Source organism: Salarias fasciatus, chromosome 11, assembly GCF_902148845.1.
Source record: "Salarias fasciatus chromosome 11, fSalaFa1.1, whole genome shotgun sequence".
NCBI lineage: Eukaryota > Metazoa > Chordata > Actinopteri > Blenniiformes > Blenniidae > Salarias > Salarias fasciatus.
In genome coordinates this window covers 6,920,369-6,943,737 of record NC_043755.1, presented here as the reverse complement: position 1 = coordinate 6,943,737, position 23,369 = coordinate 6,920,369, and the positions used below count along the sequence as shown (strand labels likewise).

At 42.7% G+C, this 23,369-nt stretch overlaps 3 protein-coding genes across 5 annotated transcripts; 1 reads left to right on the top strand and 2 right to left on the bottom strand.

The window, feature by feature from the left end:
- Window positions 1-214: 214 nt before the first annotated feature.
- Window positions 215-3,074, bottom strand: ino80e (INO80 complex subunit E). The gene is made up of 8 exons (XM_030103195.1): window positions 3,004-3,074; window positions 2,626-2,708; window positions 2,459-2,529; window positions 2,330-2,382; window positions 2,159-2,240; window positions 1,655-1,775; window positions 1,261-1,359; window positions 215-1,021 (listed from the first exon to the last, which is right to left on the bottom strand). Exons 1-8 carry the CDS (start codon window positions 3,029-3,031, stop codon window positions 815-817), a joined length of 744 nt encoding a protein of 247 aa, XP_029959055.1. The 5' UTR covers window positions 3,032-3,074; the 3' UTR covers window positions 215-814.
- Window positions 3,075-4,731: 1,657 nt separating this feature from the next.
- On the top strand, window positions 4,732-7,250 carry LOC115397044 (E3 ubiquitin-protein ligase TRIM69). Of its 3 annotated transcripts, none has more exons than XM_030103207.1 (5): window positions 4,732-4,926; window positions 5,161-5,256; window positions 5,441-5,669; window positions 6,239-6,423; window positions 6,508-7,250. In XM_030103207.1, the coding sequence occupies exons 4-5, from the start codon at window positions 6,402-6,404 to the stop codon at window positions 7,059-7,061; spliced, it is 576 nt and encodes a 191-aa protein (XP_029959067.1). In that variant the 5' UTR covers window positions 4,732-4,926; window positions 5,161-5,256; window positions 5,441-5,669; window positions 6,239-6,401; the 3' UTR covers window positions 7,062-7,250. The 3 variants fall into 3 exon arrangements, with proteins under 3 accessions (XP_029959067.1, XP_029959069.1, XP_029959068.1); XM_030103209.1 differs by having other exon boundaries at window positions 5,436-5,669; window positions 6,308-6,423; XM_030103208.1 differs by lacking the exons at window positions 4,732-4,926; window positions 5,161-5,256; window positions 5,441-5,669 and having other exon boundaries at window positions 6,093-6,423.
- A 3,207-nt stretch (window positions 7,251-10,457) lies between these two features.
- On the bottom strand, window positions 10,458-22,950 carry LOC115396983 (cadherin-related family member 5). The gene is made up of 12 exons (XM_030103113.1): window positions 22,593-22,950; window positions 18,089-18,154; window positions 17,549-17,567; window positions 17,193-17,458; window positions 15,700-15,817; window positions 15,096-15,274; window positions 14,686-14,828; window positions 14,060-14,207; window positions 13,641-13,822; window positions 13,442-13,534; window positions 12,511-12,765; window positions 10,458-12,474 (listed from the first exon to the last, which is right to left on the bottom strand). Exons 2-12 carry the CDS (start codon window positions 18,132-18,134, stop codon window positions 12,040-12,042), a joined length of 1,884 nt encoding a protein of 627 aa, XP_029958973.1. The 5' UTR covers window positions 18,135-18,154; window positions 22,593-22,950; the 3' UTR covers window positions 10,458-12,039.
- Between the last annotated feature and the right edge of the window lie 419 nt (window positions 22,951-23,369).

Here is a 23,369-nt window from a genome sequence, read left to right as displayed (position 1 = left end):
CAGCACTCCCAGTTCATGTCAGGTTTGGATTCGGAGGCCTTTTTTTTTAATGAGGTTTGCATGTTTCCCCAGGGCATGTATGCTTGTCTGTGTGTGTTCTGTGATTCAGTGGCGACCTCTACACGGCCTGGAGTCCTGCTTTGCCAGTGATCAGCTTCATGACCCCGAGTGAGACATCACACTGTAGCCACAACCTGTTTTTTTGGCAATAGAATTGGCACCATCTATGGAAAAAAAGACTCACTATTAGCTTTGAATAAAAACTTTTAATGTGCTGGAATAATAATAGTTTGATCTAAAGTTGAAAAATGCATGAACATGCATGCATCTTTAGAAAATAAAAACTTCATATTCATGACGACAAAATCAAATATATCGGCACATTTGAAACTTTCAAACACTTATAACAAGGTTAGACTGTTTAAATTGGACTGAGTCTTCAGACAGTTGAAAAATCTGAGATGTTTAGACAGTTAAATTTGTGAGTAGGACCCACAGGACTGTCATCACAGTTTGTACAATGTTTAAACAAAATGATTTTGAAACTGCATGGAAGGCAAAGCATCCAATCAGAAAAGTGGTGATGACTTGTCTTAAGTTTTCAAACTGCATCATACCTGATGTAAGATTTTATCACACCACAATGTTGCAGTTTAGCTTTAGTCCACAGGAGGGCGCTCTATCTCCTTTTATCAATTTGAAGGAGTCGCCAGATGCAAATACACATTCAGTCACCTATGATAGTTCAACCTTATGCTCACAGATTTAAACCAATGTCCGCTGTTCATAAATAAATTGAAACACACACTGGGGCTCACTCGTTGGGGATGTCGATGACGAGTTCCGCCTCGTCTCCCTCTCCTCGGTCCTCGTCTCCTCTGTCGCTGTCTGCATCGCTGTCGCCCTCCTCCTCGGCTGCATCGCCGCTCAGCATCTGTCTGGGAACCCAGCTGAAGTGCCCGCTGGCTGACGGAGCGGCGGCGGGGGCTGATGGGTAATTAGCAGCCATTGGTGCAACAACCTGAGAACATTCAAATAAAATAAGACATTTCTGGAATTTCATCACAAAGGATAAACATTCAGAGATCAGTGTGAATGGATGGCAGCATTAGAGATGCACAAAGTAAATCAATGACAAAGCATGAAGCATGTGTATGAGATACTGGCCTGGACGTCACATCAGTACAAAGAAATGATAAGTATTTGTTTTAATTTATAGCTATCACATCAAACATCTTATTTCTCCTTCTCCTCTCTCACCTTCCCCGTTGGCTCTTTCTTGTTTTTAGGCGTCTTTGTTTTTCTTTCTTTCTTCATTCGTTCAGCTGGAGGAGCCAAATACTCTGGTGGAAAGGGCATCTGCCCAACATACATGTAGGCCCCAAATTGTCAAATGACCACAGACATGCATGTACGCAGTCACATAAACAGTGAAAAAGACAGACACAAAAAAACATCCACAGAAGAATGAACAATACAAAGACAGTGAAGGCATCATAAGTCTCAAATGAAAAAAACAAATGTGATATAACTGACTTGTGAATAATAAGATAAAGCAATCAAATAATGCCGAATTAAAACAGGTATTATGTTTGCAGATGAGAAGATGATAATGGCAGTATTGTTGATCACAGAAAGACTGAATTAAACTCACAGTGTTGAGGTAGGGCCCAGAGCCAGACGACTGCAGGGCATTGACGCCCGCACGAGAGAGAAGGGAGAGGTGTGGAGATGATGATGATGAAGGAAGGCACGCTCCAGGAATATTCTTCCTCCTGCAATTAGAGAAAAAAAAAGGTCAAGAGTCAAGTGGGATAAATGTCTTCAGAGCTACAGTCGTGTATAGTTTATCCCGCTAAAAACATGCTGCAAAGCATTAAATATATTCTATAAATCTGATTTTTTCACAGTTAGAGGACTAAACACAATTTCCCTAGGAAAAAAAAAAAATTCTTTCCATGTAATGATACACAATTATCAGATTCCACTCAGTGAACTAGCACAACCAGGTTTATTTAAGATTTCAAGAAAAACAAGAAAGAGTGAGAAGAAAGCAAAACGAGAATAAAAAGACAGCTCAGTTCAGTGAAAGCAGTCTGGGCAGCGTTAGCAGGTTATGTGGCCACAGGAAATTCACTTATTTCAGTCTTAATCTTACTTTTTGACTACTTCTCTTTCTCGTTCCCTCTCTCTGGGTCCTTCACCTTCACTGTTTTCTGAAGAGACTGTTGCATCAGAATCTGGATGACAAGAAAACATGATTCAGTGGTTCAGAAGAGGCAACACAACAACAGCTTTCAATTAAAATGATAGAGAGTTTCATATTCACCTGATGAGTCTTCATCCACCCTTTCATACTGCAACAATCTGTCCAGGAGAAAACTGGAAAACACAGAATCGCTTTATTAACAGATCGAACATGAAAGTCGCATCACGGTTAATCTAAATAAGACCTCACCTTTTGTCTCTGGAAACTCTGAGGAGTTTTCTTTGCGCCCTCCTCAGCTCCTCCTGAAAGCATTCCTGCTCCTGTAAAACAATAAGTGTCAACCCTAAAGACAGGCACATGATGCACATCAGCCGCGATGCAGCCAACATGTGGCTGATCGGAGTGAAAACACTCACATAAACAAGAAACTTCAACTTCCGTTTGAGATTCTTGTATTTTCGTTTGTAGTCAACCTCGACGTCTGCTTGACCGTTCATCTCTGCAAGATACAGGAACAACAGCAGGCACACTGAAATCAATTTTATAACTAGTCCTGTGTGTGTGAAACAACTCGATCTGACTGTAGTGAGTAGCCGACGCGATACACCAGTCAGCTCGGCTAGCCATGCGATGCTAAACGTGCAAATGTTAGCTCAGTCGGACATTTTGATAAACACACAAAACCGGAGGTCTTGCATAACACTGGAATATGAAAATATTCACAGACATTTCTCAGAAACATGCGTGCGCTATAATGCAGAGGTCGTTTGAGCAATAAAAAGCGAGTCAGTTACCTTTTGATTGAGTCTGTCTATGCGACATGCTCTTTGTTTACTTCCGTTACGTCATATTCACGCGACAGGTTATGTGGGCGTGTTTTTGAAGAGTTATTTATTTATTACTTAATATTTATTTCAACTTGTCTTACTCAAATGAGGTGCTATAATAATAATAATAATAATAATAATAATAATAATAATAATAATAATAATAATAATAATAATAATAATAATAATTGAATAGGCATTTTGTAAATTGAATATCTAATTTTTATCTGAATCCCTCTGTTTTAAGGAGAATTATCAGTGGGGCCAGTTCCTCCAGATTGAAAAAAACAACTTCATCTACCAGCCTGTCTTTCCCATCAACAATAGTAGAACAGCAATGTCCTGTTTAATGTAATTCATTCTGTCATGGAAAAAAAATTGAACAAATAGTGAGGTTTCACTCAGTTGTTGTCATAACTTTATTAAAATATAGATCCATTCATTTATCCATCCATCATTCATCATCATTCCTCTTTTTTCCAGCTTCGTCCACATGGGATCCTGGAGGCAGTACGGAAAGCAAAGAAACCCAAGTATTCCTTTCACTCGTATCTTCATTTCACTCCTTTGGGGGGACCCGAAGTTGTTCCTAAAACAAACTATCTCTAAACAGCCGAAGTGATATCATCATGGTTGTTTCTGACAGCCGCATTTATCAAAGACAAAACAAAAATTCACTCAGTCCTTATGTGATCAACAATATTTATTAACAACTTTAATTGCTATTAAATTGCTGTTTCCATTCTTTCATGACTTCATGCAGCAACTTTCATGCTTCACAGAATCACCTACCACTTGCCGCATACTGTAGTTTGCTGCTCAGCCATAGCTCAGCATAGTCACTTGCCAGGACCCAGAACCATGAATTATAGATGAAGAACATTTGCAGAGATGCTGCTTCAGTGCACATACCCTGCACCCAAAGCCAGAACCCCCTCCTTCGTGGAAACTAGGGGTTGGAGAGTTCGCATGGCTTTTGGGGGAAGAAATTTAAGAAAATAAGAAAGCAGTGTTTAGATTTTAAGTGGACAGATCCTGAGGAGATTAAAAAGAGAAGACATTTGTATGTGAGCAGTGGGATACAGATAATGCTCCTTGAAGGACAGGGAAATGCTGACTGTAGTATTAATGAGAGCCTCCTCTTCTCAGACAATATGAAACTCAGCAGGGGACACAGAGCCAAGCAGCATCCCCTAATGCAGCTTCCAAAGCAACGCTGCATAAATACAGTAGTGCATTTTTTCACCCCCTCAGATGTTAGAGATCCATCTCACAAAAAAATGATTTTGCTTTGTGTCCCTTCCTGGCAAAACATCTGCCATTATGAAACACAATATCTGGCTGGCTGGCTGGCTGGCTGCCTCTCTCGTTGTTTCCAAAGACACTGGTGGACAGAAATAGATTCTCTTCAGTCTGCAGCCATAAATCGTCGTTGCCAACCATCCAGCCAGGCAGCAAGCTCTCCTGGCAGCTGCAGTCATCTGCCTCTTTCCCACCCCTCCTCGGCCTCCCCTACCTTTAATGGATCCATATATTCTGAAGTCACGCTGTAGCTACTGATCTGTGCCTGTCAATAGGCCATCGCGTGTTAATTTTTCCACTTGGAAGTATGTCCTTGGGTTTTTTTTTTTTTTGTATGGCTTTTTTTAATTGCGCTTATGTGTGTTTTTGGTCCTGTCTGTGTCCTTTCTCTCTCTCATTGCATTGATGTGTTTTTGTGTCCTTCAATTTATCTCTCTGTCCCACTCTCTCCATCACCTTTATTCAAATATCTCTGAGTTTTTTTTTGAGTAACTCTGTTGTCTACATATGCAGAAAACTGGAATGTACCAAAACCACATGAAAGACACCAACAACAACTGCAACAAAAGCCTTCTTTGTGATCACAAGGTAAGTTTTGACTTTAATGACTTTCACTTGCCACTGCACTTTGAAAAAAATGACGTGAGAAATGTGTCACGATGTGTGCGGGCTTACTTGAAAGTTTATATTTCACAGGCAAACAAACTCACGTTGCAGCTTATTACATCGTTCTATTTCTGTTCCGTGTATCATCTACTTGAATTTTCGTGTGTGTGTGTGTGTGCGTTCGTGTGTGTGTGCATTCGTGTGTGTGTGTTACAGGAAAAGCTTTTCCAGGCTATTAAAAGAATCAAGCATGAGGTAGACCAGTGCAGAGAGGCAGAGAGAGAAACGTACATAGATTCAGTGGAAGTAGAGGTACTGTTGTCGCCTTATTTTTATACAATCTTCCTCAAAACATCCACTTTTCAGACACAATCATTTCATTTGGATCAAACTAAATGTGAATATGGTCGCATCAGTTTTGTCTCAGGCTGTTGTTTCATCCAACATGGACTGAATCTTCTATTTTTGTGTTCACCCCTGTTGCCCTTCAGAACAGATTTGATGATCTGGAACGGGAAATCAAGGCTGAGTTTCAAAACCTCCACCGCTTCCTGGATGAGGAGGAGTGCAGGGAGTACGACCGGCTGAGGAGGGAGAGACAGAAGCAAGTGAAGCAGCTGAAGGAGAGAGAAAAGAAAATAGTTGAGCAAGGGAGGGACCTGGACAAAGCCATCATGGTGCTCAATAGCAAACTGACTGAGGAGGACAGTCCCAAGCTGCTCAAAGTGAGGAAACATTTCCACTGAAACAGAAGACACCAGTTTACATGTCTTTACATTTCAGGCTGCTGTTTTCTTACCATGACCAGGATAAAACACACACATATACACCCGGTTTGATCAGGAACAGGTCACTGTTCATGCCGTGATTCTTCCAATTTTCACCAAAGGGACCCAGCTGCAGGACTGTAGCTTTGTTAGCTGATGGGCTGAGCCTCATTCACTCCCCTTCAATCAATGATATACATTTATTGACTAAACAATTCACATTCCTGGTTTAACAAATCTAAATCAATTTCTAATTTGAGAGTGAAAGGACAAAAGGCAGTCGGTGCACTGGTCGGCAAACAGGAATCTCACTGAGATAATAAAAAAGTGCTGCAGTGTTATTTTAACTAATTACTGCCAATCTCTATGTTGTTTCTCTCATTACAGGAAATACAAGAGCTCATAAAAAGGCAGGTGTTTGTCAAATTAATGTATTATTTTTCTGTCTCCTCCATGTCCCTCCCAACTCATTAATCATGTGTATATGCATGCTTGGTATCAATTTGTCTCCACAACCGTCTCTGCAGTGTGTCTGGTTGGTTGACACATCGCCATCCATCACTCAGTCCATCCATCTTCCCGCTGTCTCCAAGCAGGTCTCAGATTAGTTTCAAGCCTCCAGCTGAAGTGGACACCGAGGTGCGCTCTGGGCAGTTCATAGGACCCATCCAGTACAGAATATGGAAGCACATGAAGAGCTGTCTGTACCCGGGTTTGTACATCTATCACACTGGATCTGAAACAACACACGGAAAACCCACAGGAATACTCGTTGACACCAATCTCCTCTCTGTAGATATCACGCCAATGACCTTTGACCCCGAAACAGCCCATCCGAACCTGTCGCTGTCCCAGTCCTTGACTTCAGTCTGGTATGAGGAGGATAAAGACACGACGGATTGCCCGGCCAACCCGCGACGGTTTCACTATTACTACTGTGTGTTGGGCCACCAGCGCTTCATCAGCGGCCGGCACTACTGGGAGGTGGAAGTGGCTGGGAAGACAGCGTGGAGGCTGGGCGTGGCGAGAGAAGACGTCCCCAGAGGGGAGATGCAAACGACAGGAACCTCCAACGGTCTGTGGACACTGGCCCTGAAGGGAGGGTCCGTGATCGCGTGCACCGACCCGAAGCCCACCAAGGTCACCGTATCGCTCCGCCTCGTTCGCGTCGGTGTGTTTTTAGACTGTGAGAAGGAAGAGGTCACTTTCTACAACGCTGTAACCATGGCGCCCATCTACACGTTCTCCATGGAAACTGTAGCAGGCCCGCTGTTCCCCTTCTACAACCCCTGTGATGATGACGATGGAAAGAACACGGCACCGATTAAAGTTTTCACTCCTTCGCTATAAGAAGTTCAACCCGTTCAGACCTGAAGTAGCATTTATACCAAGCCCTGGGGATTATTTGAAAAAAATCTTCTGAAAGGATGAAGAGAAACCTCTGAATGTGGTGTTTGCACTAGCCTATCAGCCTGTGACTCATTCATGGCCTAAGATAAACATAACTTTCCGTTAAGGCACCCGTTCATTATTGGGTAGTTAACTTTGCTGATTTTTTTTTTTTTTTTTTTTGCATTTTATCTTCTCATTAGTTATAAAAATCAGTTACTTTCAGGATTTGCTAATGTCTAGATTGCAGTGCATTCTATATAGTAATACAGTAATGCATAGCTGGGTTTTCCAAAAATGTTGTTGCTGTTTAATTTTCAGTGGAGTGACTCTGTTACTTTCTAAAGAAAATAGCTGCAATCAATGTTTATTTACCAATGTGTATTTCTAATCAGAGTCCACTGTACTGGCTGCATGTCTTTAAGGTGATGGTATCATGTAAATAAATTCAGGCTACATCTGGCTGGAGAGGAACACACACATCTGTTGAAATATCAGTGGAATTATCAATAAATATTGTCACTGAAAGAGTCATTTATTGGATTGAATGCATATTATTTGAAAAAAAAACTGGATAATTTTCATTTTTAGGATGAACAGTCCCACTTTCAGTGGTTTCAGTCTGAATTACTGACTTTTAGAAATTGCTCTAAATTGGCCAGTTTTCACAGTTTGCTGCCAGAACAATGATTAAAGGTCAGGATTTAACTCTATGTAGCACCGGTGGGGGGCACAAAATAATCATCTGTAGTATGTTCAATTTCATTGTTCACTATTTTACAATGAAAGTATAAGGTCATGACAATATTAACGAATGTTTTGTTCAGTGATCTTTTTTTTTTTTTTCATCCTTTGCACATAAGTGGCTGAAATCCAAAGATGAAAATCTAAACATGGTTTATAATTTGCATTCAGTTTTGACGTCTAAAGCAGGTGTAAACAGCTTTATGATGCTACCTCGTCCTGGTTATTTATAACTCCGTACATGCCCTGCTGTGACTTGTCCTGGAGAAGTTATGGGATCCCAGAGCAAGGCAGTGGGAGTCGTGGGACTCGGGAGTGAGAACGCGGCTCACGAAACTCCCGGCAAATCTATGTTGACACTGAGTGACTGACTGAGCTGAAAAGGACAGCTCTGAGACCGAAGTGCCCGTCTGCCTGCTTGTAGCTCAAAGTGACTGAAGACAACAATACAAGCGTCATGTTCTTTTGTTTATTCTTAGTATTCCTTTATACATGAACGAAAGAAAAAAAAAACATTGTCTTTACAAAACATTTGTGTGAAGTGTTGTGCAAAAAGGGAGGACAGAGAGATCATGTGGGACATCAAACCACAACCAGGCCGCAACAGTAGCAGTAACCAGAGAGAGCAGCAGCGACTCACGTAGTGCAAGTAGCAGAGGTTTTAACAGTAGTGGTGTCTATCAGTGTCTTATCAGAGGGGGGAGAGAAAGTAAAATCCCTCTGGCACCGTTTAGGCGCAAACAATTTCAATCCCATTAGACAGAGCCTGTTTGAGATGCTGGCAATGTGGAAAACAAACGGCTCATCGTACTCACCACTCACGATCTGCCTCTCTTAATATACTCCTCTGAGTGGCGCAGCGTTTCAATCTCTGACATCGCACGACTGTGACGAAGCTTGAAAACGTGGTTTCGGTTGTCTCTCGTCAATAGCTTACCACACAACGACCCCCGGGGGCTACGCAACACACACAAAAGTTGAGTCATTCATCTGCTGCTACCATGGACTCGTCCACATTCTCCAAACTGTGCAAACTGTGCTGCAGTCTGGGTTCAAGAAAACCCCCCCTCGACCACTGACCAAGCACATGCAGAAGTCTGTTTGCTACTTATAGTCTAGTCAAGTCACCTTCATCGTGTCTTTACAAACGTCTTTCACATTAACACAGTCTGTCACAGTCACAATCTCGCGCCAGTTAGTTTTGTCACTTTGTTCATTTAGGTGTGCAAGCTGCATCTGGCAACTGTGAATATCCAAAAACCATTAGGTGCCATTAGGAAGTGGCTAATGACATACAACAGGCCAACTATCCAAGATACATTTAGGCACTAAAACAAAGACAAGAGTTACTTGAATATCATTAACTTTTACAATTTTTTTTAGTGGCTTAGAACACATTCACACTCATGACTTAAACACAGCACTTGTTTATCTTCACATTGCAAGACGAGATTTATGCAGGCACGTACATGGATACCTCACCACAGACAGAAAAGCACAAAGTAAATAAGCTTGCTTCGTTCTGTACAAACCGCGTGACCACTCGCTCGCTTATGAACCACTCACACTCGAAGATACATGCATGACAGCCGAGGCGTACACACTCAGACACAGAAATCCCTGACACACAACGATGGCAACATGAAGACATCACTCCTCCGGTCACACACCTACCGCACTGACACAATGTCTGGACAAGACGCTGCAAAAGCTCTGACTCTTACCAAGTTTATATTCAGGACAGGAGTTTCCACACCTATCCCCAGAGGGACACACACAGAGTTTACTCAAGGTTGATGGAGTGTATCATTTTCCCTTTACTGTATCAAAGCTATCGCTGTCATCAAATAATAGCTGGGGGGCAATTAGAAATGGATCGTCGACCGTAGTCAGTCTGCAGGCTGTTATTTAGACACTTTCATTCCACAAGAACTGACCCACACATCTGACGGAATCCATATTTCTTATTTAAGTTTCTCACTGATGTAGAGATTAGCAAACTATAGTTGGAAGCTGTACATACACTTGGTAAGAGTTTGAGTTTTTGCGATGTTAGAGCCTGTCATTCAACACATGTCGTGGACATGCTGTGGCTAAACATTGAAATACAACATGTGAATACAGTGAGAAATACAGAATGTGGTGAATACTGTCAGGGTGGGATGGTGATAGAAAGAGCTCGTATAGGGCTTTAATGGACTTTTACAATATTTGGTTGTTAAATTTGTTCAAGACATTAGTGAATATTAGTGTATATATATATTTATATATACATATTCAATTTGAAGATGGTGAGAGTTTTATATTATTAGGTATATAATATAACAACTGTTCTATACACTAAAAACATTCAGCCATGGGAGAAGGCCGGGTTAAACTGGCAAACACATGCAATATTTACAAGGCTGGGGAGTGTGTTTGTGTGTGTTTGTGTATGCATGTCAGTATAAAGAGCACTATCAGTATTGCCAAATGACTTTGTGCTTTCTTCACAGATCTGGGCAGGAAACAAGGCAGAGACAGAGTCTTCCACGTTTTCCACTGAAATAACATTCCTCAGTGTGTCGATCAGATACAGTTAATCCATGAAACATCGAGGCACCTTGATTTGAATTTTTTTGTCATTTTAGTATTTTGTGTCGATTTTCATATCAAATCTGACATCTAAGTCTAACTTCTCTTATGGCTTTTTGAAGATGCTGGCACATCTCAAATTATTTCTAATAAAAATGTATTTTTCAAGACACGTACTGAGAATGGCCAGTCGATTATAGATGGATCTGCGCAGAATTTCCACCCCCCGTTTCTCTCATCGCTTTGAATGGTGGCCTTTTTTGTGCTTCCCTACAAACTCTGAAGCGCTCCAGTGCGTCAAAGCCGAACAGTCGTTGAGTTCCTGGTGGTCGGTTAAAACTTGAGGTAGAGACGTGCATTTTTCACACAAGAAATTGTATCTGCACACCTCCCCAGGACCACACAAACATTTCAGCGGGGATTAAACTGTGCTGACTGGGCATCCTTGTGTACTTCCAAACTGACTCAGACCAGCTCCGGACAGATCATGGTCGTGGCAATGAGAAAGGCCTCGAAACTGTAGGAGTATTTCAGAGCTGCTGAATATACAAGGCATAAATATTGAAGCTTCTGCTAAATTTTACAGGGTCACAGACACAAGAATGACTTTTCAATGAACTGTATGCTTTGATTTCAGTTAAAAGGCCATTTGTTTAAAGATAACACCGAACAAATGAATGGAAGAAGAGGCGGGGAGAGATAGAGGGCTGAAAGACGAGCTAAAGTAAGGACATAAAAAAGGAGGCCGAAGGGGTATTTTCTAAATCACCACATTATTCAGTATTTTATCTTTGGAAAGCCAAACATACAGGAGGAGCGGGGCGGTCTTATTAAGTGCCTGAAGTTTCCTGATACCTTGAAACTTTGAGCACACTGGGATGTTCATAGAGCCACCGGGAAATCCAGATCAAAGACATGAGGGATCTGAATTCTCCACTGGGGGCCTGAATCTCTGTCTGAGGCTATACATTATGTAATAGGGATTAGTATTATTAGTGTTATTGTGTGGGTAAAGATAAGAGTGGTTTTCAAGCTGGAGATCTGGCACACGTGAGTAAAAAACAATCGTGTCAAGTGTAATCAGAGGGGTTGAGATGACAATGGCTGCAAATGTCTTTTTTTTCTGCTTCATCCATACGCTGACAGAGAAGAAAACATCGGAGTGGGATGTTGAGGACTTTCAGCATGTTGTTATAGTAAAATGCTGTAAACCTTTCTGGGAGTTTTTTAAGAAGAGACCTTATGTGGAGTTAACATTTTAGATGTAAACTCTGCAAAGGCTTTCATTTGCAGTCTGGCAGTTTTACTGAAAAGTTACCAAAAAATCTGAGGCTGCAAGGTGCGAATAAGTAATATGTCGAACAATCAACAGCCACAATTGTTACGTGAAGTGTTTTTGATGCAGAGTCTCCAAAGTTTTAGTGTTAGTTGATAGATAAGTGAGTTACTGTTATCAGAGTAATACAGTGTTCAGCCATTGGACGTGTTAAAATGCCATCCCAGCCCCAGAGGTGGCGGCTTCCTTGATATTTGGTAGGGGAGGTGCTGGATTGTCTACGGTGGGGGGGGAGATGGAGGAGATCTGTGGGACTTCCTTTGTGTTTTCGCAGAGGACCGGTTCTCAAGTGGCGCTTGTTGAATCCTCAGCCACGGTGATATCTTTACTGGCTTCCAGCGCGGCGCCGCTTGATTTCAGCTCCACCTCGGGGGTTTTGGGTGGGGCCGCTTTGGGGGTGGAGCCTCCGATGATCTCAGCGTGATCTGGGCTCGCTTTGGAGTCCAGCCCGGGCTCGGGTGTGCCGTTGGTAATGGGTTCGGGCGTGGTCGGTTTGGGGGACTCAGCCGTGGGAGTCAGGGAGCTCTTGATCTCGGGTGTCGGGGTGGTGGCTTTGGGAGTGGCCGGCTTCGGTTCGGGACTTGGGGTGGGCGCGGGGGCCTTCGGCTCGGCCGGACTCAGACCAGACTTGGGCTCGGGGCTCGGGGCTGGGCTGAGCTTAACTTCTGCCGGTTTGGGCACATCTAGCTTTGCTTCCACGGGCTTATCGGGGGTTTTCTTTGGCTCCGGGACGGGGCTGACTTTAGCTTCAGGTACTGGACTGGGTTTGGTTTCCGTAGCTGGTGGAGCGCTTGGCTGGGAGTCAGCAGCAGCGTCAGCAGCAGCAGCAGCGGCAGGCGGAGGACTTGGTTTGGGTTCAGTAGCAGCCGAGATGCTCACAGCCTCAGAGTCAGGGATTTGATCAGGAGCGTCGGTGTCAGTGTCCAGTGGGAGGGCAGTGTTAAAGCCAACCCCCGAGTCACTGGTCTCCATGTTACCGATCCCAACTTCCTTCGAAGAAACCTCCAGACCCTGAGTTCAGACAGACAACAACAACAATTGCGCAACTGTCAGTAACAAAGAAATTTGAAATGATCTGAAAAGGCGATGGGAAGAGAAGGGAAGCATATAAACTGGTTTTTAAATAGAGAAATAAATTGGAAGATAATAATAAGCTAAAACAGAAGAACTTATGTCACAGTGCAGCTCAAGTGCCGAGCAAGGATTTAAGAAGTTCAACTCAATAAAAGGGAGTGGCAAACAGAAATATTTCAGCCTCGTTTTAAAAGAAGGAAGAGTAGGAACTGACCTCAGGTTTTCTGGGAGACTGTTTGTGAAACAGAAAACTGCTTCTCTATTTATGTTTTTGGGGCAGAAGGCAAAGCAGTCCCAGAAGACCTGAGAGACCAGGACGGTTCACAACACGGCAGCAGATCAGGAATATATTTTGACCCTGAACCATTCAATACTTCATAAACCAAGAGTTGTATTTAAAAAAAAAGGCATTCTTCGCCACACATGAAGCCACTGCAAAGATCCGAGACCTGGACTGATGTGATCCTCTCTGTTGATCTTAGTGAGGACTCTAGCAGTAGCGTTCTGAATAAGCTGCAAATGTCTAAACGCAGAAGACATCATAAAAATTGAGACGTTATGGAAAAACCTCTGAATGTTTCAGTTATGAGGAGAAAACCGCATTATTTCTCACTTTGATGTCCACCTCGGTGCTCTGAGATTTCTCTGTGTTGTCCGCCTGGGAGTGTTTCGACTCCTCGCTGAGTTTGGTGATGTTCTTGACCACCTGTGAAAATGCACACAGATACGGAACAGAAACATAATCCACTGCATCCAATTACGCACCGCTGTCACCGTCAACACGTTCTGAGGTGTGTCTTTCATCCTCGCACCTGTCTGAAGGCTTCTCCCTCATCCTCTTTCCCTGCATTTTGGGCAATCTTTTCTAGAGCAGCGGCCCTCTTGGCCCTTTTCTTCACTTTGATCAGGCAGGAAAGCAGACAAACAAGCAGAAGGAAGACCAGCAGGCCCAACAGGGCGATGATGGCCACATACAGAGACTCCAGTCTGTAAGCTACATGAAGACACAGCAGGAAAGAGGAGAGTGACAAGAGAACAAAGGGAAATAATTCAGCTGACCTTTTATTGATCTGCTGAAGTTCCTCAGCGTGAAGACAGAAGAAAAAAGAGGGATTACTTGATTTCTACCTCACTGCGTCACACAGCGCTTATTCTTGGACGACCATACTTTGATACCAACGACCCACTTCTAATAATACAACCAGTTAGCCTTGAAACAGGCGTTTCTCACGTTCTAGTTCCAGGTGGACGTTGGACACAGTGAATCCCTGCAGGTCTGTAATTTTGAACTCGCCCACATCTGCACGCTTGACCTGATCCAGATAAACCACTGAACCATCCAAGGAGAGGCGGTCCTCCAACCCCAGATCAATTCGTGCCTGGAATAAAAACACACACACACACACACACACACACACACACACACACACACACACACACACACAAAAACCCTGAATCATTATCAGAGCAGCAGTAACTGGAGCACAAAAACTCCACCAGTGATTGACTGAGAAATAAATAGCTCTGAAGTAGTAAAAAAAGCATTAGAGCTGGTACAGAAAAGGATCCCATACAGAAAATATGGCAGAAATATGTCTATAAACATTTGAGTTACTGTAACTGTTACTGAAGTTGTTTTACTTTGCATGTAAAGATCAGTTCAAGAAGTCCAAGCACGAGGTTTTCTGCTTTTCCTCCCACTGTACTTAAACGTTTAAAGATACTGTACTGGGAGAATGATCCAAACAATTGACAGAATATATAACAGTAGTTTGTGTGGTGCTTGCTTGAGAAAACATTTCTATTTCTACTTTTATTGGATGGTTCAGCTTTAAAAGAACAAGAGATCTTATTTACGTTTGTAAATTCCCCCTTGTCCAACAGCAGATGTGGTGTGGACTCGGACTTGGGGCGGTAGTAAAGTTGCACCAAAGAGCTGTTGAGAATCAGGTTGATCTTCAGTCGTGCATCTTGGGGTAGGGTCACAAAGTTGTGATGCTCTGAAGAACAAAAAGACAGCAGAAGATGGAGGACATTCGATAAATACTTCACAGAGCCGTTTCCAGGCTTGTGGATCATCTGGAACGCATTAGCCCGCAGAAGCCATTAGGGTTCCAGTCTTTAAAAAGCCATTAAGACAAACAAGAGCAGTGTAAACGCTAAAAGGGAGACAAGGGCAACATCCTGGACGCAGCCTCTGATGATTTAAGACACAAGAAGCAGAGCTGAGCTAAACACAAACACTGCGTCTTCATCTGTGCTCTCACCTTTGACATTAAGACACTCCTTCTTTTGAATGTCTCCTTTGCCATTCCAGATGGTGTAGCTGCCCTCGTCGCTGCCGGTGACGCCGTGGAGGGTGACGTACTGATCGTTGATGGTGATCCGGCCCTGGTAGGGCTCCGGGGATGTCTCTGTTGCAGTCAGCACGACCAGAGCTGGCCTGCAGTGAGTAATGTCAGAGAGGAGGAAGTTTTCTCAGCTTATTTTTGGAAGTTATAATTGTCACAATTTATATATAAATATTGTTTTGCCAAGACTTCCTTCTGTTATCAACACGACCAAGTTAAACACAGAGAAAAAACAAACAACTTTTAATGTTTTTTGATTATTCAGAGAATTATCTGAGTTGTTGATTTATCAATGCTGCTCTATTGGACATGTGAGGGCATGGGAACCCTGAGTTGGGGATCAATATCTTTCTCAAGGACACATCAACATATAAAGAGGCGGGGGAACAAACCAGAAACCAGAGGACTGGAAGATATCTAGTCCTACCAGCTGAGAATCCACTGAGACCGATGAAGCTGTGTGAACAACTGAAAAGTTAACTGGGCAGAAACATCAGCGCGATTTTTTAGTGTTTACCAAGATGTTTGGTTGGCTTCCACAGCGCTGGACTTGTACTCCAGGGTGATTGGACGAGTAATCCCCGATAAAGACAAGCGGAAGTTGGAGCCGTATTTCACGATCTGCTCGTTTGTGCAATCTAGAACACAAAAAGTGATATGCATCAATCTTGCAGCAAAATCAGTGACATTTACAAAAGAAAGAAATAAGAAGAGCCAAGGATTTGTTGAGACAGAGGATGGTTTGGGGGGGGGGGGGGGGGGGGGGGGGGGGTTGAAGCAGAGGAAGAGGGAATGGCCTGACAGATGTGGTGAAACGAGGACCGACTGCAGAGAAACGAGCGAGCAATGGTCCAAAAATATCAGGGCGAGGGGAATGAAAGGGTAGAAGCACAAACCAAAGAGAAGGAAGGACAGCGAAGACAAGATAAAGACAGGAAAACAGCAGGGACGGGAGCAGAGGGGAGGGTGCTGGTGGTTAAAAAGCTGCATAATTACTGCCTGGCAGCTCCAGCATGCTCTCGCACTCTGACAACACACACACACACACACACACACACACACACACACACACACACACACACACACACACACACACCACACACACACACACACACACACACACACACATACACACATCTCTTCAACACCTCACAAAACATTTAGTCCCTCCATATGGCATTTTATCCTCTGCAGTCACATTTATCCACGCTGGTTCTGAGCCTACTCCTCCCTCTGCATGTTTAAATGACTCTCTCCCTTTTTCATGTCCGGTTTGTGAGCATACACTGACCGGAAATGCCTTTTAGAGTTCAGAGCTAACACTGCAGCATATTTTAAGACTGTCAGGACAAACAGGACGTGCAGATGTGTGGTTGGAGTGGGTGAAATGTCAACACACTGATTTTAAATTCAGATCAGGGCTCTTCATTCCCTTGTCATTTATCTGATGCCAGCTTGAATAAAATTATTAAACCACAAAGGGTGAATAAATAGGATTTCATTGCCCTGAAAAACAAACATTACCTTGATCAGGGCTCCCTTCTGCTCATTTGTTTTTTTTACATTGTTAATTCAGAGCAGGTAGAACATTAAAACCATTATTACCTGGAATTACCTGGAACTACCTGAATTTATATTTGCTATCAATGTTCAAGGATGAGAACAGAATCAAATTAAAAATCAATTTGAAAAACACTTAAAAACCTCAAATTTTCAAAACGAAACACATTTTGATCAGCGCTGTGCTGTTTAGACGCTTAGGAAGTAAAGGTCAGAAAGCTGGGTCCTTATTTAAAGGCCTGCAACTGTCACACCTGTTACACTCATGCCTGTTTACTGTAGCTTACTTTATCATTTGAATTTGACATCAAAGCCGAAATTAGGAACAGGAAATACTGGAAGCTCCAAAAAGTCACCCTGCTGGTATAAATGTGATTAAAATTTTGATTGATTGGAGCCTTGGAGCTGCAGCACTCTGCTCCATTCCTGTTCCTCATGAGTCGTGTTCAGTACCTCGGACGATCAGGAAAATGCGTTTAACGTCATCGGGCTTCTCTTGATTCTTCACGGTGTACGTCCCCTCGTCTTCCTCGCGCACGTTATCCACCACGAGGTGGCTGAGGTGGCGGTTGAGTTTGACCCGGCTGCTGACCACAGCGCCGTCCCTCATCAGGATCAGACCAGTGGACTTGTTCTGAAACGTCACCTCCACATTGAGCGACGGCAGCAGGATGTGGAAGTCTTCGCCGTGGAATAAGGTCAGGTTCTCCTCATTAACTGGATCAGACATCAGAACAATTAACGAAGATGCAACAGGGCAAAAGTCTTCTATAATTACCAAGTGATAACACAGTAGTATAGATTTTACCTTTACTGGAGCAGAAAGAGCTGCAAAAACAAAACAAAACATGAAAATAAGAATCATATCAGGTCATATCAGTAATATGTGGAAATACAGTTTCTGAGACTTTATCTTTTCTATAATTCAACATGATGAAGAATTTAGAAACTCTACTCCTTATCAAAACAGATCCTCTCCCGACCATCAAAGCTAGTAATATAGAGTATTGCATATGATGTGTTATCATGCGCATCACGCTTGTGTGCAATGCGCAACAGTCAAAACGTACACAATAAACTTGTTTCCAGTTCAGGACACGACAAACACAGAATGTCAGATAATCACCGGCTCCCAAAATTTTGCTTATTAACCTTACCATCTTTTCATGTTTTTTGCACCATGAAATGAAGCCAGAGTATCCAGAGTATACAGTCATGCATGCCAACTGCTCATAATGCACACATTTTATTATTCATTTATTTATTATTGTTTGATTTCATTGTCATTTTATAAAAAAATTTTACCATGAAACATGAAACATGAAGGAAACCAGTTGCTCTTTACATACCTGTGCTGATCAGGATGCTCAGTGCAATCACACCGATTGCCGCCATCTTGGCTGATTCTTTTGAATCTAGAAATAAAAACACACATTTTAACATCAGCTCTCACACTAGTATAAGTAGTGTTGCTAGTATCCCCGTGTCGATATAAAATATCTGACTGATTTCTAATGAATTAGTGTTGCTTATCGCTCTAAGCTTAATGAAAATCACTTCATAAACAGAAAAGGAATCTAGTTGACATGTCCAAAGACACACACACACACACACACACACACACACACACACACACACACACACACACGAACCACAGAATTGTAAAATCAATGTAAAGGTTTCAGCAGCCAATAGACAATAAATGTGTAGACATTATTTTGAAGCGCTCCATTCAGGAATGTTACAGTGAATAATGTAAAGCGTAAAGTATCTTTAACAGTGTAAGACACAAAGGTCATCAACATAATGCTCCTTTACTGTTCTCAGTGTCAGATGTTCTAAGAGGAACGCGTCCTGAAATGACCTGTAAGCATGAGCAAAGAGTCTGGGATTCAACTGTTGGCTCTCACAGCCAAACAAAATAAAATAAATAATAATAATAATAAAATTAAAAAAAAAACAAATATTAAAAATCTTGAAGGTCAGTTCAATTCTTCAAAATAAAAAATGACAAGAAGCAATTTCTTGCTAAACCCCAATATTCAAATCAGTTTCCAGTGTTACTGTTTATGAAATGAATATCATTTTTTATTGTGGTTTTTGCACTTTTGCAAAATAGATCACTTTCAAATTTGAATTTGCGCTCAAATATGTGTTTTGATTAAAAGGTTAACATTTCAGTAGTGTCCTGTACTTAATCATTCTTTGGTTTAAATTCTAGTAGATGCGCAAGAAAAACACACACAATAAATAATCTGAATTAGTAAAACTTCAGAAACAGAAAAAAGACTGCAGCAATACACTTTGATGATGCAGCACAGACGTAGCAGGCAGCCATGAAGTTATCTATACGCTGGAAAGACGAGCATCAAAGTCATTATAATTCTATGAACTTGTTAAATTATTGATTTGGAAACAGTGTTGCCTAACTTGAATTCCTCTGAGAGCATGACTCTTTCTTTTTTTCTTTCTTATTTATATGTGGTACAGAGATTCAATTAGACCATCTAATCATATTGAAATCTTAAAAACGCTCCCCATGAAGAGGCTGTCTGCTATAAATCCTGCAATCTCTTTGCCGCCACCTCAAGGTTATCACTGCTCTTCAGACATGACAACAGCCTGTAATGCAATTTTTCTTTGGGAAGCCATTAGGATTTAAATCCATACCTGAGTGGAGTTTAAAACCAGGGTCTTTAGAGGGTTTGTGTGGCTCGAAGGCCTCGCTAAGCCCTTCTCTTTTGAGGGATATGTGCATTTTTATGAGGGCCACCTGGGTTTGGATCACTGTCAGTGACTGTCTATTGATTATATGCCTCGACTTAAATGCAGAATAATTCATGAACCACAAGATAAATCAAATCATGTTGATCTGTCTGTCTGAGGACTGGGCCGGGTTTCCATTTGGAAAAGTGGAGAACAGTAAAGGCGGCGGAGGAACTCATCCGTGGAAACCCTCAGTCGTCCTCTGTTGAAACACTGAGGGGGATTATGATGACGTGAACCGCCTCCTGTTATACACTGAGGCATCTGTAGCAGCACGCCAAGGCTTTGTGCAGAAAAGAAGAATTTTGCTGCAGCTTTCATTTACAAAGCCCCGGAGGAGACTCGGAGGGAGCACCTGCAGTGCTCACGGCCGCACTTTGCAGCAGCTAATAAACACACAGCGAAGATTAAAGTGTCTCGTTGTAACACGGGACATGTCCGAGTCGCTGCGGCTGTAAATGGTGGGATGATTACCGTTTCTTTAGTGTCATAATGTACCAACCAGAACTGCAGTCTCACAGAAGGCCTCATTCATCACTCAGCTATGTCTGCCACATCCTCATGCCACATTCTGGGCAGAAGGCCTAAAAGCCCACTGATTCGATTGTATCTGAAACTAAATATGGAACCAAGCTGCATCGCACAGAACAATGTCCCTCAATAAAGAAATCCTTAGTGTCTTCTCAACGGCACAACTCAAATTTCAGCAGCTCCCATTTTGGTTCCTCGATTTGTTGTTGTTTGTCTTCTCGGGTCTCATCTGAAGCTGCTGTGTCATGCACTGATTGTAATTTCTGACTCATAAAATGACTGTTGACCCTTGCAGAACTCAACATTCAATTAATAGAGCAATCTGAGAGTCAGGACTGATGGACTATGGGAAAAAAAGAGAAAGGACCGGGGACCATCTGTTTGTCACAGCAGTTGGTCTCATGGAGTCACCGCGGACAATCTGGTGTTCCAAAATGTCTGTGAGGCAAAGAAATTTTAGTCCTTTCCTCGGTTTCTGTGATTTTTAAGCATTTGAGGCAACAAACAATGCCACAAGCCTCCTTCACTAACAATACACATGCAGGGAGGCAATACTCCCAACCAGCATTTAGATGCTTTCCTTCAGGCTACGAGCCACAGCCATGTGTGCCATCTGCTGTCCTTCCATGACTCATCATTACTTCTACCTTATTGGTTATCTCGATTCAGTTTTGTTTATATTTTCTCAAATATTTTCTCACTTTTCTCACCATTCAAGTGTCATTGTACAACTCCATGGTTCCATTCCTCAGTAATGAACCTCGTGTGCAGGTTTTTGGACTTTACACAGAGAAAACCAAAGAGAACAGGCAAACTCTACAGAAAATCCCCCAAGTCAGGATTATAACTACAGATTCTCTCATGAGATGAGGGTGCAAACCACTATACCACGTTGTGGTCCTGCTTTTTCCTTTAACTTTGTAAACGTATCCATATTATTTTGTCCTGTACACCAGGAAGATTTTATGAAATAAATATCTTATGAAACAGTTTGTAGCATGTAACAGAAAGGTGTCATGAGACCTGAAACATCAATCTGTACAGTCATAGATGCACAAAATACAGCATGCTAGACAGTTTCCTGATATAAGCGTTTCTTACATATTCATCTCATTGAATAAACAGTTTTGATTCTTTAACTTTCTGTGCCAACACTTGACAGTTTTGTATCGATCTCTCACTTTCTTTTCAGTGTCTTTCCGCTAAGACCTCTCTCCTCCCTATCTTGGAATATCGATCTCATTTCTCACTTTCTTTACATCTCTTTCTTCCTCCTTATCTTATATGTTGCCAGAAAGAGCATCCCACTCCGAAATCAAAGGCCCTGCCTGTGTTCCCTCAAACTCCAAACTCACAGCTCACTGGGAGGTGAGGGACAGACAGGTCTTTGTCCATGGCCTTTAAAGAGGCGGAAATGCTTTCAATGACTGCAGATGTGGGGCAGCTACAAAGCAAGTTCTGTGTCGGGCTATTCATCATTTCACTTTCATTTTCAGCAGACGCTGTTTCTTTGCATCGGAAGAAGAAAGAGCACATACTGTACCCTGCTACCTCCAAAGCCTAACATTTATAAATGATGAGGAAGAAAGAACATATTGTTATGTCAGGAGATACGCAGAAAGATGACAAATGGAAAGTTTGGATGCAGTTGTGAGATTTCAGACATATCCTCACAACTATCACCTCAGCTGGTCTCATGTTCAGAATCAGCATGGCAAAATGACAGCAGCATCTCATGTCTGAACAGAAACCAAATCCCCAAGTTTTGCTGTGAGAGGAAGCTTCTCGGAGCCGTCAGCCCATTTCTTCTACAAACTTCAGAGATCTAAAAGATATGACAGCTATCCACCATATTAGCTGGACCTGTCAGATTCTTTAAAATCAGTGGAGATGGAGGATGGGGAGAAGGGGGGGGCGATGGAGCTGCTGTGCAACACAAACAAACACCCCATCTGAGGCGATGAGAGAGTGATTGTGAAATTGGATGATGGCAAAGGTGATCTCGTGATGGAGAAGAGGGTGAATGAGCAGCAGGGCTCTCCTGTGGCGCTCGGGGCTGCCATGCAGCCCTGACTGCAGTTTGTGAGCAGGACACTGCAGGTGGAGGCGGCACAGCCGCCGAGCCTCCAGGCCACAGCATCCTCTGATGATGGATGCTTCTGAGCTAAGACAGAGAGGCAGCTGCCTTAAGGTACAGAGTAGTGCATGAGATGTAAATATAGGTTATCATTTTCCTAAAATAGGACATTAATATTAATTGTTGAATGTTTTGGTTTTCAAACAGTCTACCTGCTGTAAAAACAAGAATGAAATCAAAATATATGTATATCCTTCATTTTACAATTCAAATTTCTTTCCCTTTTTTTTTTAATCATGATGATTTTAGTCCAGTCATAAGAGGCTGGAGTCAAATAGCATCAACCTGAAAGAAGCATTTCACCTCAAGCCGGATCCGTTTAATCAGACGGACTGAACATATTTCCACACCTTCACCACATTCCAGTAAAACGTGTGTTAGCTGATAAAATGAAAAAAAAAAAACCTCCCAGCTCTCACCTCCGGGCCGGGACAGCCGATCAGCGCATCCACCAAAAAACTGCAGAATTTAACCCGTGGGGCTCCGGTGGCGTCCGGGACGCGTGTCCGCGTGTGAGATGAAAAGCCTCCGCTGCCTCACCTTTCCTCCGTCCGGCGGGAGCGGCGCGAGCGGCGCGAGCGGCGCAGACGTCCGGATGCGTTCAGAGGCGAAGATCAGTGCGGATGCTGCAGGTTTTCCTCCCTCCCGTCCAACCTCGCCCCCCTCCAGAGCCGCACTTCACGACTCGGGCTCAACATTTGGAAGATGTTCAGAATATGTCGGGCTGCGCTCGCTCGGAGGCGCTCGACTCGTGTCGGGAAACACCGGCCGCCTTCCTCCTCCTCCTCCTCCTCAGGACACCGATGAACGTCTGACAGCGAGGAGGAAAACAAAACATACGACTGGAGAGGAATTAAAACCTGATAGGAAGACCAAAGGGAGAAACTATGTTGGCGATATGCTGCAATATAGCCTGTTTTTAGTTATATGACACGGCTGCCATTTTTACTTACTTTAATACAGAATGATTCATTTATGTCTTGATTTTGAGTGATTTCACATACTTGGGCTCATCAAATAAGAAGTTATTGTGCACTTTGCCCACCTCTATCAGGTTACATGCAGCTTCTTTCATCCCTGACCCCTGACCCTGGGCTTTAAGAGAAGCTGCAGCTCCCGACTTGCACGATTTAAACTTTCCACATTTAACTTTCTTTCCACATTTGAGTTAGATCTAATAGAAAATTCAATACAAT

Excerpts from the sequence above, each read along its gene's own strand:
- ino80e (XM_030103195.1), bottom strand. The coding sequence starts at position 3,031 with ATGTCGCATAGACAGACTCAATCAAAAG. Across the intron at positions 1,776-2,158 it reads GAAAGAGAAGTAGTCAAAAA|GAGGAAGAATATTCCTGGAG; the intron begins GTAAGATTAAGA and ends CTCTAATTGCAG. Across the intron at positions 1,022-1,260 it reads AGAAAGAGCCAACGGGGAAG|GTTGTTGCACCAATGGCTGC; the intron begins GTGAGAGAGGAG and ends GAATGTTCTCAG.
- LOC115397044 (XM_030103207.1), top strand. The coding sequence starts at position 6,402 with ATGAAGAGCTGTCTGTACCCGG. Across the intron at positions 6,424-6,507 it reads GAAGAGCTGTCTGTACCCGG|ATATCACGCCAATGACCTTT; the intron begins GTTTGTACATCT and ends TCCTCTCTGTAG.
- LOC115396983 (XM_030103113.1), bottom strand. The coding sequence starts at position 18,134 with ATGGCGGCAATCGGTGTGATTGCACTGAGCATCCTGATCAGCACAG. Across the intron at positions 15,818-17,192 it reads CATTTTCCTGATCGTCCGAG|ATTGCACAAACGAGCAGATC; the intron begins GTACTGAACACG and ends TTTGTGTTCTAG. Across the intron at positions 14,208-14,685 it reads ACAAGGGGGAATTTACAAAC|GCACGAATTGATCTGGGGTT; the intron begins GTAAATAAGATC and ends TTTTTATTCCAG.